Source organism: Lagenorhynchus albirostris, chromosome 20 (genome assembly GCF_949774975.1).
Source record: "Lagenorhynchus albirostris chromosome 20, mLagAlb1.1, whole genome shotgun sequence".
Lineage (NCBI taxonomy): Eukaryota > Metazoa > Chordata > Mammalia > Artiodactyla > Delphinidae > Lagenorhynchus > Lagenorhynchus albirostris.
The window spans coordinates 2,643,021-2,658,082 of NC_083114.1; the positions used below are offsets into that span (position 1 = coordinate 2,643,021).

Below are 15,062 nucleotides of genomic sequence, written 5' to 3' on the forward strand. Positions count from 1 at the left end.
AGAGTAGACAGCCATGGCCATTATTAAGACTGAAGCGATTTAGGAAAGTATTATGGATATAATAAACTAAAAAGTAAAACACTCAAATATGCCTAAACTGTAATTACAACTCTGTAATCGTAAATATGTATATAAACAAAGACGAAGATAATAAGATTATGGACCCTTTTAACTCTGATGTCTCATTTGCTAAACCTGAGAAAAGTGAAATGAAACTGTGGTGTTTTAATTACGAAATCAAACAGCCTAACCGAATAGGACCGGACTCCAGCTCCCCCGCAGCACGCGGCCGACCAGCCCAGGTGTACCTTTGCCCACACGGTCTGCGCGCGGGCTGCCCTCAGCACACCCAGCATTTTCATGCCTTTGCTCAGAATAGAGTAAAATCTTCCTCAACTTCCGATAGCATCTCACAGTCTTTTACCACCTCCCCAGAACTACAATCTAGCTTCTTCCTTAAGACACCTGGCCTCTCCAGAAGGGGGCCTCTCCAGAAGGGGGCGTCTCCAGAATGGGGACCCCTTCTGGAGAGGCCTCCTTCTAACATATGGAGGAAGAATCTAAACTCTTCTTGCTCCCCACTGCCACTTCCAGAACACTGCTCAGCTGCGGTATTTAAAAACCTTCTGTTACAAATTTCAGAAAATCTACCTATGACACCTTGTTTCCTCTTCTGGTGTTACAGACTGACTCTCAAAGACTCCCAGGAGCACAGAGATTACTTTATCACATGGCTCGTTATGCCATGTCATTATTCTTCAGATTTCAAGATGCCTGTCAATGCCTTTTCTATCAACACGATATCCTACGTGTGAAATACTTTCAGGTCATTGCCATTCAGTCTCCCACAGGGAGTCACCACAGCCATCCTCGATGGGCACTGCCCCCCCCCGACCCTATAATCTGACAGTGTGCCCCGCAACCACCACCACTCACATCCGTCCCAGCCCACATCTCCACTGTCGCCAGTCCAGTCCTGCTTTTTGTCCTCATCACCATCTACAATCCCTTGATGCTAAGAAATTTTCACAGCCCACCAAGAACAGCATCCACTCTTCCACTCTGACCCCAGCTAAATCGTTTCAATACCATGATTCCCTCACTTACCTGACCTGACCTTCCCAGGTTCTCACCCTGGCTAACTGCCAGTTTCCTTTTCTTCTAAGTATGTATTATTGCTAGAGAAAACTAAGAAATCAGGAAGATTTTAATGGATACTTTCCAAGCATGACGAGCTCTCCTTTACAACTGGGAATGTTTTATTCATCTGACTCCCTAGCACATCACAGTGATCCCAAGATCTGTCTGAAATGCTAATAACCTCACCCTGCCCGCCACAAACGTAGCATTCATCTGTCATTCTGAACCAACAAAATGACATACCAACAACAAACTCTGCCCCCTGCCTAGCAAGTGGGCTACGTAACCCAGAAAACGGTTTACAGCCCTAAGAAGTCATGGGGAGGTGTCAACTCAGCTGAAGATAAGGAAAGAGGTCTACTGTCCCTTAGACTTGAACAACACATATAACTGTATTCCCCGAATACTCTTCTGCTTCTAATGCCGACCCGGGTTTTGAAATAAGCAAGCAATCCTCCACGTGCCCTGATGCCCGAAACCATCCCACAGCTGACTGGCCCCTCCTGCAGTGCTGGTAGCTGAGAGGCAAGGGCAGCACCTGTTTCGACCAGTCAAAGGGAAGAAGAGGGCAGGATCCCTCCAGAAACGCAGCCCCCAGTTCTGCAGAGTGTGTGCGAATGAGCCAAAGAAACTGCTGGGGCTGCCAGACAGTCTGCAGAAGCGTGTGCACCTCCAGAGCAGAGCCCCACACTGAGCAGCAGCGAGTGGAGAGGGATGTGAGGGAGGCCCGAGATTGTGGACAGCACTTAACCCGGGAGACAAGCATCAAGACCCACAGCAAGGATGGCCACGGACACTAAGAAAGGAAGGAACAAACTCTGGTTTTCACAAGAAGTGGCTGGCACTGCTTCTGTTTCAGGCAGATCTGTAAAGGAAAGAGCCAGCCCCCATGGTCTAGGACGGAGGTTACAGGCCACATACCTCAACCCTTGCCAGCGAGCTGGCTGGAGCAGAAGCCCATGGTTTCAAAAGGAAACTCTTCAAAGGACCCTAAGAGACACAGGCGGTCCCATGAGCTTCTTGTCCGGGTTTCTCCCTCCTTAAGCCCAACACTTGATAGTCAATTAAAAAAAAGTCTCGGGCTTCCGTGGTGGCGCAGTGGTTGAGAGTCCGCCTGCCGATGCAGGGGACATGGGTTCGTGCCCCGGTCCGGGAGGATCCCACATGCCGCAGAGCAGCTGGGCTCGTGAGCCATGGCCGCTGGGCCTGTGCATCCAGAGCCTGTGCTCCGCAACGGGAGAGGCCACAACAGTGAGAGGCCCGCGTACCGCAAAAAAAAAAAAAAAAAAAAGTCTCATTCTGTTAGGGAGGTTCTCCCAACATGAAACATTCCTGCCAAACAATAAGCTATTCACTCTGAATGGCAGAGCATGTTATAAAACAAAATAAAAATTCCAATGAAAAAAAGTGAAAGTTACATGTATTTCATGAAAATAAATGAAGAATAGGGTCAATTTCAGCAGGGTCCTCTCTAGCAAGATCAAATGCTAGGGCTTCCCTGGTGGCACAGTGGTTAAGAATCCGCCTGCCAACGCAGGGGACACGGGTTCAAGCCCTGGTCCGGGAAGATCACACATGCTGCGGAGCAGCGAAGCCCATGTGCCACAACTACTGAGCCTGAGCTCTAGAGCCTGCGAGCCACAACTACTGAGCCCGTGTGCCACAACTACTAAAGCCCGCGCGCCTAGAGCCCGTGCTCTGCAGCAAGAGAAGCCACCGCAATGAGAAGTCCACACACCGCAACAAAGAGTAGCCCCCGCTCGCTGCAACTAGAGAAAGCCCACACGCAGCAACAAAGACCCAACGCAGCCAAAAATACATTAAATAAATTTTGAAAAGAAATATATTTTTAAAAAAAAGAAAAAAGAAAGATCAAATGCTAGCTTATGCTGAGATTTATTACTACTACATGTGACTGGGTGTCTAACTCATATATATTCGTTAAAATGCTCAGGTCTTTAGAAAACAAATAAATAAAGGAATTCCCATTCAGCAGACAATGAAGTTGCCAAAAAGTGAAATGACCAAATTTAAGAACAAGGAGCTAGTTAAATAACAATGTACAAGAAACAGAAAACATGAAGTACTTCAGCCACTGAGGTTTTTTTAAAGTACTTCAGGCAGTTAACAGAAAATATCTTATGCCAGTCTTATCAAAGTATACTAATAAACTAATGCCTTTAAAGCAACTGAATTGGAGACTACTTTCCTGAAGAGTGAAAGCTGTCGATCACCAAGAAGCATGTTTGGTTGAAGGCAACAAAGGCGGTAGCTGCTGCCCTTTACTTACTGGGCGGTACCTACACTCTGGGTACTGCACACACAACTAGTCTCCTATAAACCCTGCAAGGTGAGAACCAGTGCTCACAGATGTCACTCCCACGGATGTCACCAAGTGAAGGGACACTAGAGTGTCACAGACACAAAGAAGCAGAGCATTTGGGGATCTAAAGCTCCTTCCATTATACCCAATTCTTTAATTGTCTAAATCACCCTTTCTAACTAGTGTATAACTAACGGTTTAGTCAAAAGCTCCTCCAACTTCAACAATTACTACATTTACATAAGTATGTGCTTTCTGAACACCTCTGGGGAACAAAAACACACTGGCACAGTTAAAGGGGAAGATGTTGCCGGCATGAAGGGAGAGTACAAATTCTTGTAAGAGCCCTCGAAGACCTGGAAATGAAAAATGTGGTTTCAAAACAATGACTTGCTTTACTGCAGGTCACGAGCAGGTGCCACAGGAATCCCATCTGCACAGTGACAGACTTATTACATGGGAGTTTATGCTGAAAGTGAGATGGAATTATTACTTCTAACAAAAATGCTGCACACAAAATCAAGTTACTACTTGGCATGGTATTTACAATTCTAGATCCCAAACAGTAAAGCCAAAGAGGGGCTTTTGGTTTATAATCTTTGATAAGCATTCACTGCTTCAACTACAATTGATAAAGAACCACACTCATTCCCGTCATGGGATGCCAACAAGCTGGACTGTAACAATGGTTTGGGCAGAGTAGCCAACAGAATTTTTGAGAAAAGAGTTAAAACTTTTGCCAACAATAATCTCTGAACACAACTGTAACAAAATTATGATTATCTCTCATTTCCCGATGATTCTAAGATTAAAGCTCATTTTCTGCGTAAATAATATGCAAGGTCCCCTATGGCAACAGCAATGTTAAAAATCACACCTCACGGGCTTCCCTGGTGGCGCAGTGGTTGAGAGTCCGCCTGCCGATGCAGGGGACACGGGTTCGTGACACGGTCCGGGAAGATCCCACATGCCGCGGAGCGGCTGGGCCCGTGAGCCATGGCCGCTGAGCTTGCGCGTCTGGAGCCTGTGCTCCGCGATGGGAAAGGCCACAACAGTGAGAGGCCCGTGTACCGCCAAAAAAAAAAAAAATCATACCTCACAGCTGTGGAATCTCTCAGCCAACAGCATACTACATATTCATCTGCTGAATAAAAATTACTTCCTACAGGTAAGCAGCTGGGAGTGGGGGAGGGGAGAAGCAATCAAAGCCTGAAAGGATGCAGTGCACACGTCAGAGGAATAAATCTGGAATAAATGTCTAATCGCTCGGGATGACCCGAGGTAATTCCTACTCATTCAAACTTGACTGCATAATAGAGCAGTAGAGTGATTTTCAAATTAGTCGGATCTCTATACCTGCCAGGGTAAAAATATCCATTTAAAAATTTTTAACTTGTAACTAGTTTCTTTTTTTTTTTTAAAGTCTTCTGGGGGAATTCCCTGGCGGTCCAGTGGTTAGGACTCGGAGCTTCCACTGCTGGGGGCCTGGGTTCGATCCTTGGTCAGGGAACTAAGATCCCACAAGCCACGTGGCATGGCAAAAAAAAAAAAAAAAAGGAGTCTTTCTGAACTTTTTTCTATATAGAAAATTCTCTATTTCCAACTGAGACCTTCTTCCTAAACTGCAGACTTCTGTTTCTAACCGCCCACTCTACATCTCCATGTGGACAAAGTCTAACAGGTATTTAAAATCTAGTACGTGCTGATTATCCCCCCAAATCCGCTCCTCCTTCCACCGTGCCCGTCACAGTCAACAACAACTCCAGCAGCCAAGACAGCCTATCTCTGCTAACCATCCTTGCATACCCACAATCACTCCATCAGCAAAACCCACTGGCCTTACCTCCAAAAACATACCCAGAACCTGACCAGTTCTCCCCAGCTCCCACGATAGCCTGGTCCAAGCCACTGAAATTACTAAAATAACCCCTAACTGGCCTCCCCTACATTAGAGTCTCAACAGAGCAGCCAGAAGGCTCCTGTCACAAATGAAACCTGAGGTGACTCTTCTGCTGAAAAGTCTGATGGCCTCCCCTCTCCTCTGGTATCAGTGCCCATCATTCGGTTCCACAGGAGAAAGCAAACACAATCCAACACTACCTACCTCTGAAAAGCTGTCGAAGTATTTTGACACAAGCAACTAAGAAACAGAGGTAAGATTCTTTTGGTCTGAGATAGTAGTTTAAGTCCATCATTTAACTCCCTCCCCTTCCAAGTTCCCAGTGAATCAACCAAAGAAATATAAAAGTAGATGGAAAATCTTCAGGGTGGCAGGACTAGACTATCAGAAAGGCTACCCAAAACGAAACTGAGCCTAGCCAGGGGCAAGCATCCCAAGGTTCAGGTCCAAGTGAGGGTACACACGGACCACCTTGGCTCTGCACATGCGTCCTGAGATGTGGGAAGGGTGCTAGCACAGAGGACAAGTGGTGCAGAAGAAAACACCACCGTGGCTCGAACTGCACAGGGACACATACGTCCCAGCAAGGAATGAAATGCTGCCCCAGATAACTTTAGGATAGAAAGCCGATGTTTCAGAGTAACAGAAACACTCCCCGTCGCACAAAACTTCCTGCTCTGTCATCACAAGCGATAGACTGCTAACCCGGCAAAGGTGAGGTATAATAGAAATCAAATTATCCCCTGAGTTTATCTGGGATTGAAAAAATTAAACAGTAATACATATAATTTCTAAAAATAAATGTTATAAATACTACTTTGTAATTAGGAATAAAGCTATTGTTAAAAATTAGTAGCTGAGAGGGCAGACAGCAGAAGCAAGAACTACAATCCTGCAGGCTGTGGAACAAAAACCACATTCACAGAAAGACAGACAAGATGAAAAGGCAGAGGGCTATGTACCAGATGAAGGAACAAGATAAAACCCCAGAAAAACAACTAAATGAAGTGGAGATAGGCAATCTTTCAGAAAAAGAATTCAGAATAATGACAGTGAAGATGATCCAGGACCTCAGAAAAAGAATGGAGGCAAAGATCGAGAAGATGCAAGAAATGTTTAACAAAGACCTAGAAGAATTAAAGAACAAACACCTAGAAGAACAGAGGTGTTCATCTCTGTTCAAACAGAGATGAACAATACAAAAACTGAAATGAAAACTACAGTAGAAGGAATCAATAGCAGAATAACTGAGGCAGAAGAACGGATAAGTGACCTGGAAGACAGAATGGTGGAATTCACTGCCATGGAACAGAATAAAGAGAAAAGAAGGAAAAGAAATGAAGACAGCATAAGAGACCTCTGGGACAACATTAAACATAACAACATTCGCATTATAAGGGTCCCAGAAGGAGAAGAGAGAGGGAAAGGACCCGAGAAAATATTTGAAGTGATTATAGTCGAAAACTTCTCTAACATGGGAAAGGAAATAGCCACCCAAGTCCAGGAAGTGCAGAGAGTCCCAGGCAGGATAAACCCAAGGAGAAACACGCGGAGACACACAGTAATCAAACTGACAAAAATTAAGGACAAAGAAAAATTATTGAAAGCAACAAGGGAAAAACGACAAATAACATACAAGGGAACTCCCATAAAGTTAACAGCTGATTTCTCAGCAGAAACTCTACAAACCAGAAGGGGGCAGCACGATATGATGAAAGGGAAGAAACTACAACCAAGATTACTCTACCCAGCAAGGATCTCATCCAGATTCAATGGAGAAATCAAAAGTTTTACAGATGGGCTTCCCTGGTGGTGCAGTGGTTGGGAGTCCGCCTGCCGATGCAGGGGACGCGGGTTCGTGCCCCGGTCCGGGAGGATCCCGCGTGCCGCGGAGCAGCTGGGCCCGTGGGCCGTGGGCACTGCGTGGGTGCTGGGCCTGCGCGTCCAGAGCCTGCGCTCCGCAGCGGGAGAGGCCACAGCAGTGAGAGGCCCGCGTACCACACACACACACAAAAAGTTTTACAGACAAGCAAAAGCTAAGAGAATTCAGCACCACCAAACCAGCTCTACAACAAATGCTAAAGGAACTTCTCTAAGTGGGAAACACAAGAGAAGAAAAGGACCTACAAAAAACAGCTCATAACAATTAAGAAAATGGTAACAGGAACATACATATTGATAACTACCTTAAACGTGAATGTATTAAATGCTCCAAACAAAAGACACAGTCTTGCTGAATGGATACAAAAACAAGACCCATATATATACTGTCTATAAGAGACCCACTTCACACCTAGGGACACATTCAGACTGAAAGTGAGGGGACAGAAAAAGATATTCCACGCAAATGGAAATCAAAAGAAAGCTGGAGTAGCAATACTCATATCAGATAAAAGAGACTTTAAAATAAAGAATGTTACAAGAGACAAGGAAGGACACTACATAATGATCAAGGGATCAATCCAAGAGGAGACATAACAATTATAAATATATATGTGCCCAACATAGGAGCACCTCAATACATAAGGCAACTGCTAACAGCTATAAAAGAGGAAATCGACAGTAACACTGTAATAGTGGGGGACTTCAACACCTCACTTACACCAATGGACAGATCATCCATACAGAAAAGGAAACACAAGCTTTAAATGACACAAGAGACCAGACAGATTTAATTGATATTTATAGGACATTCCATCCAGAGACAGCAGATTACACTTTCTTCTCAAGTGCGCACGGAACATACTCCAGGATAGATCACATCTTGGCTCACAAATCAAGCCTCAGTAAATTTAAGAAAATTGACATCATATCAAGCATCTTTTCTGACCACAACACTATGAGATTAGAGATCAGTCACAGGGAAAAAAATGTAAAAAACACAAACACATGGAGGCTAAACAATACGTTACTAAATAACCGAGAGATCACTGAAGAAATCAAAGAGGAAATCAAAAAATACCTAGAGACAAATAACGAAAACACGACGATCCAAAACCTATGGGATGCAGCAAAAGCAGTCCTAAGAGGGAAGTTTATAGCAATACAAGCCTAACTCAAGAAACAAGAAATATCTCAGATAAACAATCTAACCTTACACCTAAAAGAACTAGAGACAGAAGAACAAACAAAACCCAAAGTTAGGAAACGGAAAGAAATCATTAAGATGAGAGCAGAAATAAATGAAATAGACACAAAGAAAACAATAGCAAAGATCAATAAAACTAAAAGCTGGTTCTTTGAGAACATAAACAAAAGTAATAAACCATTAGCCAGATTCATCAAGAAAAAGAGGGAGAGGACTCAAATCAGTAAAGTTAGAAATGAAAAAGGAGAAGTTACAACAGACACCACAGAAATACAAAGCATCCTAAGAGACTACTACAAGCAACTCTATGCCAACAAAATGGACATCCTGGAAGAAATGGACAAATTCTTAGAAAGGTATAACCTTCCAAGACTGAACCAGGAAGAAATAGAAAATATGAACAGACCAATCACAAGTAATGAAATTGAAACTGATTAAAAATCTTCCAACAAACAAAAGTCCAGGACCAGATGGCTTCACAGGTGAATTCTACCAAACATTTAGAGAAGAGCTAACACCCATCCTTCTCAAACTCTTCCAAAAAACTGCAGAGGAAGGAACACTCCCAAACTCATTCTATGAGGCCACCATCACCCTGATACCAAAACCAGACAAAGATACTACAAAAACAGAAAATTACAGACCAATATCACTGATGAATATAGATGCAAAAATCCTCAACAAAATACTAGCAAACAGAATCCAACAACACATTAACAGGATGATACACCATGATCAAGTGGGATTTATCCCAGGGATGCAAGGATTCTTCAATATATGCAAATCAATCAATGTGATACACCATATTAACAAATTGAAGAATAAAAACCATATGATCATCTCAATAGATGCAGAAAAAGCTTTCGACAAAATTCAACACCCATTTATGATGAAAACTCTCCAGAAAGTGGGCATAGAGGGAACCTACCTCAACATAATAAAGGCCATATAGGACAAACGCACAGCAAACATCATTCTCAATGGTGAAAAGCTGAAAGCATTTCCTCTAAGATCAGGAACAAGACAAGGATGTCCACTCTCACCACTATTATTCAACATAGCTTTGGAAGTCCTAACCTTGGCAGTCAGAGAAGAAAAAGAAATAAAAGGAATACAAATTGGAAAAGAATACGTAAAACTGTCACGGTTTGCAGATACATTGAGAATCCTAAAGATGCCACCAGAAAACTACTAAAGCTAATCAATGAATTTGGTAAAGCTGCAGGATACAAATTAATGCACAGAAATCTCTTGCATTCCTATACACTAATGATGAAAAATCTGAAAGAGGAATTAAGGAAACACTCCCCTTTACCACTGCAACAAAAAGAATAAAATACCTAGGGATAAATCTACCTAAGGAGACAAAAGACCTGTATGCAGAAAACTGTAAGATACTGATAAAAGAAATTAAAGATGATACAAACAGATGGAGAGATATACCATGTTCTTGGATTGGAAGAATCAATTAAAAAAAAAAATTAGTAGCTGAAACTTGTTTGAGATGCTGGTGGGCTCTACCATCTCTGGCTAATGGACCCTGACTCCACTTTCTCTGTGGGAAGTGGGGAGATGCCCTGACTCCTCTGGTGCAACAGAGTTTCCCACATCACCGCCAATGTCCAACCTGCCATTCAGATAGTTGGTTAGCCCTTCCTGGAGCTCTGTAGCCACTGCTCTGTCTCTGCAACACTGGCTGCTGCACCAGCAGGCCCTTCCCTCCCTTCTGTTTCCCAGCAGCCCCGCCACCGTTCCTCGGCGCCCTCTTTAAGCAAACCTTACAAACAAGGGGACACCTGTGCTCTGCAGCGTGTAGCCCCGCACCCCGTGCCCCTCGCTCACTACAGTCTTAGTCCTGGCCCCTCACCCACCCACCGCAGCTCACTTGACCTCTAGCAGGGTTTTACACAGTTGCCTCATGAAACACTCTATACTTTTTTTGACCAAGAAATACTGCTTCTGATGAGTGTGTCATCACATCTTGTCAGGTGGCATTGTTTTGGAGAAACAATGACCACACATCATGAGAGAACCTGTATCTGGCGACCGGGGTGACCAGGGAAGGGAAGGCGGGGGACTGTGTGAGGGAACCAGAAGAGCGTCAGGAATGCTGAAGATGGCAGCAGCCGTCCACGCCCACACGTGCCACGCATCCTGCAAGCGGTCTCAGGGTGTGGGGCGCACAGGAAGAACAGATGGGAGCTGTGACGGCGGCTGATCAGCTACTTGAAGGAAAAGAGTTTCTAAAGTACTGAACTGCGACTGTGAAAACACATACTGCACTGCATTAAAAACAATCTTTTGAGGTCAAGTGCTTTAACCCCAGAAATAAAGTTAACCTGAAACACAATCAGGTCCCAGGTATTTCAGTAAACAACCCTGTACTCTAGTCACCATGCTGTACTTCTCACTTCTCTCCCTTACTCTACCTGTCCCCTCCACAGACAAAAGGACTGGTAAAGGTGGTATATTTAATAGGCTGTCACGGTTCTCATATTTAATTACATTATTATTGTTAACTCTGACATGCACAATTTCGACAGCATGAAAATATAAAACTTCTCATTAATTTTGTTATACCAGAAACTTAAAATGCATTCAAAGTAGAAAATATAACACATTAAATATATATTCAAAATAATAAAAACATGCTCATAACATTCTAAATAATTTAACAGAAATGTCAATTGCTAAAGTACACCTTACTATATATAAGGCTCCTATTATAAAATTTTTCATCTTCATATTTCCACCAACCCTGAAATTGTTTCATACAATAATGAAACATACCTGGTTTCTTCCTCTGCGTTTTCCATAGTTCCTTCTTACTAGGGCTTTATAATTCTCATTTTTCTTGGTTAAGTAGTAATATAAAACACAATCAGGAACACTCTACCAAAAAAAAAATTATTTTTGAGGATCCAATGAAATAAAATTTTTTAGAAGTATCAAGTAACACTTTCAAGGAAAATCTCTAGTGTTCTCAAAGTATAAAATGAGGAAAACCACAAATGGCTAGCTTTTTAAGGCATATCTAGGCTGTAAAAATACATATATATAGTGTGTACTATCTTGATGGATAATTATAGCTGTCTTAATACAAATTATGTAAAAGATACCAGGAACTATCAGAAACATTCAAGCACTTTCTTCTTTATGAGTAACTAAATTCTCTTTCTTCCTCTATATACGTAAATATTCAAAATGTCTCACTTTGCTCACAAACCCAACATCCAATCCACTGTGAAAAAATTTCAGGAAAAATCAGGACTCTGAAATTTTAATTAGAAGTTTAATGAGGTTCAAAAAACATTGTAACCTATGTTTTTTTACGGAAATATAATATCAGGTCATTTTTGATTAACCATGAAAATTAGTCTGTGTTCTGTGCTTAGAATTGGTCATCATATAATTGTAAATATCACTATACTATTGCCATGAGAATCTTTTCTGTATCAAGCCCTTTGCAAAAATTCTATTTAACTAGTTATATTTCTATTTAACTACTTCTGTGTACTAGGCACAAAAGCTTCAAAGCAGCAACCATCAAAAACCTACAGACATTCTCAGTGCAAACCATTTCTTACCTTCCTTTCCAAGTAAGATGCAATTAGTCCAAAGTTTTTTGGATGCTGGATAAACCTGAGTAAAAGAAAAACACACACACACACACATTTTAACAACTTAAAAAGAGGGGGAAGCCCTTGGGAATAGAAATATAATGTAGACTAATTTCTAGCGACTCCTAAATGCTAATGTCCTCTTAAAGGGCACAGATTCCTGGGCACCGTCCGCCAGGAACTGACTGGATTGGAATACAGTAGAGCACAGAAATCTGTAACTTTAAAATGCACCCCCCGGTGAATAGGACACCGCCCAGGTTTGGGTACCACTCTTAAAATGACTCCACAACCCTGTTCTTACCTGGGACCTACATTCCCACCCATAAACTTACAGGAAGGTCATATCAAATCTGTCTTTTCTGACTTCCACAGTACCCACTCAAATGCCAAAATAGGGTCAAGTTTTGGGGGAAACAGTTCAATTTACAAGTAAATGCCAATACTTTTCACTAACTTATGTAAGCTTCTTTTTTTTTTTTTTTTTTTTTTTTTGTGGTACGTGGGCCTCTCACTGTTGTGGCCTCTCCCGCTCTGGAGCACAGGCTCCGGACGCGCAGGCCCAGTGGCCATGGCCCACGGGGCCAGCTGCTCCGCGGCATGTGGGATCCTCCCGGACTGGGGCACGAACCCGTGTCCCCTGCATCAGCAGGCGGACTCCCAACCACTGCACCACTGTAAGCTTCTATTAGAGAGTAATTTAAAATTTAAATTACTTGTCCTTAAAGATCTCCTTCTCATGGTCAGTCCAAACATTCATGAACTGCCTATCTTTATAAATCTTCATAGGGTCCTCCATAAGCCCATTCATGTTAATGAACTTGACCCTTCTCTGTTCTGCATCAAACATCATAGGTGGGATCACAGAGAGCTGTCGCATTTGTTTCTCATTATTCTGAAAAAAAAAGAAAAAAGAATGCAATTTACAGAGAATAAAACTTAAAAAGGGCCACAGACCAACTGTCTTAATCGACAGTGAAACACCACATATGTACTTTAATGACAACAGCAGTGGTACCATAACATCTAACATACAGTAATTATACATATTATCTAATAAATACTCATTGCATGAATAACAGAGGCAGAGACTACAGTTATTATTTTTTTATAATCCACTACTACAATTTGAGAAGAGTTCTTTCCTTAAAGGAAGCTGATACTTCAAATAATGAATCTTAGACCTAAAGGACACACAGTAATGTCAGGTCACTGAAGTAATGATCTTATGAAGCACTTACTAACATTAATATTTCCTCATTTAAAAAAGTCTTAACATCATTTTAAAGAATAATAAAATAGAAAAATAAGCAGACAGGAACCGAAATCTTAAGGTCATTGATTTTAAATTAACTAAACTTACTTAAGTATTAAACACTTCTTGCTAATCTTACATAATCTTTCCACTGCAAATTTAAGACTATTATCCTTAGAATTTCAACTAAAACTAGGTTACAGTCATATAATTTATTTTTCCCACAGTTTAATTCTGTAAGTTTATAAACATAAACTTCCATGAGAAAACTTTTACCAAAAAGTATAAGTACTGACCTCAATACAAGGCTAGGTTTTTTTCCTGAAACTCTTCTCCTAGAAGCGGACATTGCCTTAGAGTAAAGTCCTTACAAAGGTTCTAATTTTATGGGTACTCTCAATCAGTCTGAACACCAAAGTGTGTTGGTTGAAATCACCTCACCTAATACTAGTTTTGGCTGTTTACAGATGCCCCCCTTATAGAATCAATCAAAAAGTGAGCAAAGAAATTTCACAGAGTTAGTCATCACTGCAGAGATTATGGCCACAAATTCTGAAATGTATAGCAATATAATAATTGTCTTCATTACTTTAGAGGACCACGATGTTCAAATAAGCATGACTTTCAGAATTTAGAGATGAGGTTTTTTAAAAGCCGTATTATAAAACCAAAACTAGCAAAACTCAATATATGGTTTTTGGACCGACCTTCAGAGATAGTTTGAAAACAGCTACAAAGATTCACTGTTAGGAACAGAAATTTATTCTTATTCAGAACTGATTTATTAATATCAGATCAGATCTCAGCTGGCTAGAGATCACACTCCGGACATCCCCCCAAACCTCAGGTCCACAACCCAACATACAAACACCTGCAAAGTACACGCTCCTTTGTTCTTTTAGGAAACGGCACCAGCAGCTCAGTCCTCTAACCTGCTCTTCTTTCTCATCCCACACTTGTCCTGTCCACTCTGCCTTCTACAAATCTCTCCACCAGGCCCTTCCTACACATTTCTACCACTGTCGCCCTGACTCAGGTCCTTATTTTTATCATAACAGCCTCCTCACCTCTTTCCAGGCCTCCCTGCTGCCAAAGCCGTCTTCGTAAAAATGGCACAGGGCGGCCTTGTTTAAAACCTTCGATGGTTGGCCACAAACTTTGGAACAATTCAAACGCCATAAGTGTTCCCTCAGTTATATACAAATAAATCCTTAGTTTATGGGGTATGAAGCTAAAATGCCTGAATAATTAATCAATTAACTTGAATTAAATCAATTAACTGTCTTACCTCCTGTTCAGAGAGCCCATCAATAATTTCAGAAATCTCATGTTCACTCCTAGCAATGGTGGCTGAAAGACCAGCTCCCCTCTGCCCAACTCTAAATATGAGGGAGAAATTTTAGATATATTTAAAGGCCTTTTATAAAGAAGACATATCAGTTAGATTACTTTTACGTCGATTTCTTTTCTGAATGGGACTTTTTTTTTTTGAATGGGACTTTTTAATCAACTAGAAGTCAGAGAAGAAACCTAAAATGCTACTGAGAAACTACTTTTAAGTAATATGTTTAAGCCATTTATCTATAAAATTAGTAACAACTTAAATGGTAAGATTTCTTTTTAAAGGTTACATGTCTAAGTTCCCATGGCAGAACTGTTTATGGGAAACTTCTGGAAAACTACAGTTATTGGTGTCATTTTCATCTCAAATAGCAGTCTTTTGTCTGCCTTCCAGA

General features: G+C 41.7%; 1 protein-coding gene across 18 annotated transcripts in view; it reads right to left on the reverse strand.

Moving 5' to 3' along the window:
* Positions 1 to 15,062, reverse strand: part of NCOR1 (nuclear receptor corepressor 1) — a 145,924-nt gene that overhangs the window by 66,294 nt on the left and 64,568 nt on the right. For all 18 annotated transcript variants that reach the window (XM_060135336.1, XM_060135346.1, XM_060135345.1 and 15 more), the window contains 4 exons: positions 14,615 to 14,705; positions 12,788 to 12,966; positions 12,039 to 12,093; positions 11,242 to 11,343 (listed from right to left, as the gene is read on the reverse strand). In XM_060135336.1, the coding sequence (XP_059991319.1) occupies positions 11,242 to 11,343; positions 12,039 to 12,093; positions 12,788 to 12,966; positions 14,615 to 14,705 (427 nt within the window). The remainder of the gene's footprint in view (positions 1 to 11,241; positions 11,344 to 12,038; positions 12,094 to 12,787; positions 12,967 to 14,614; positions 14,706 to 15,062) is intronic.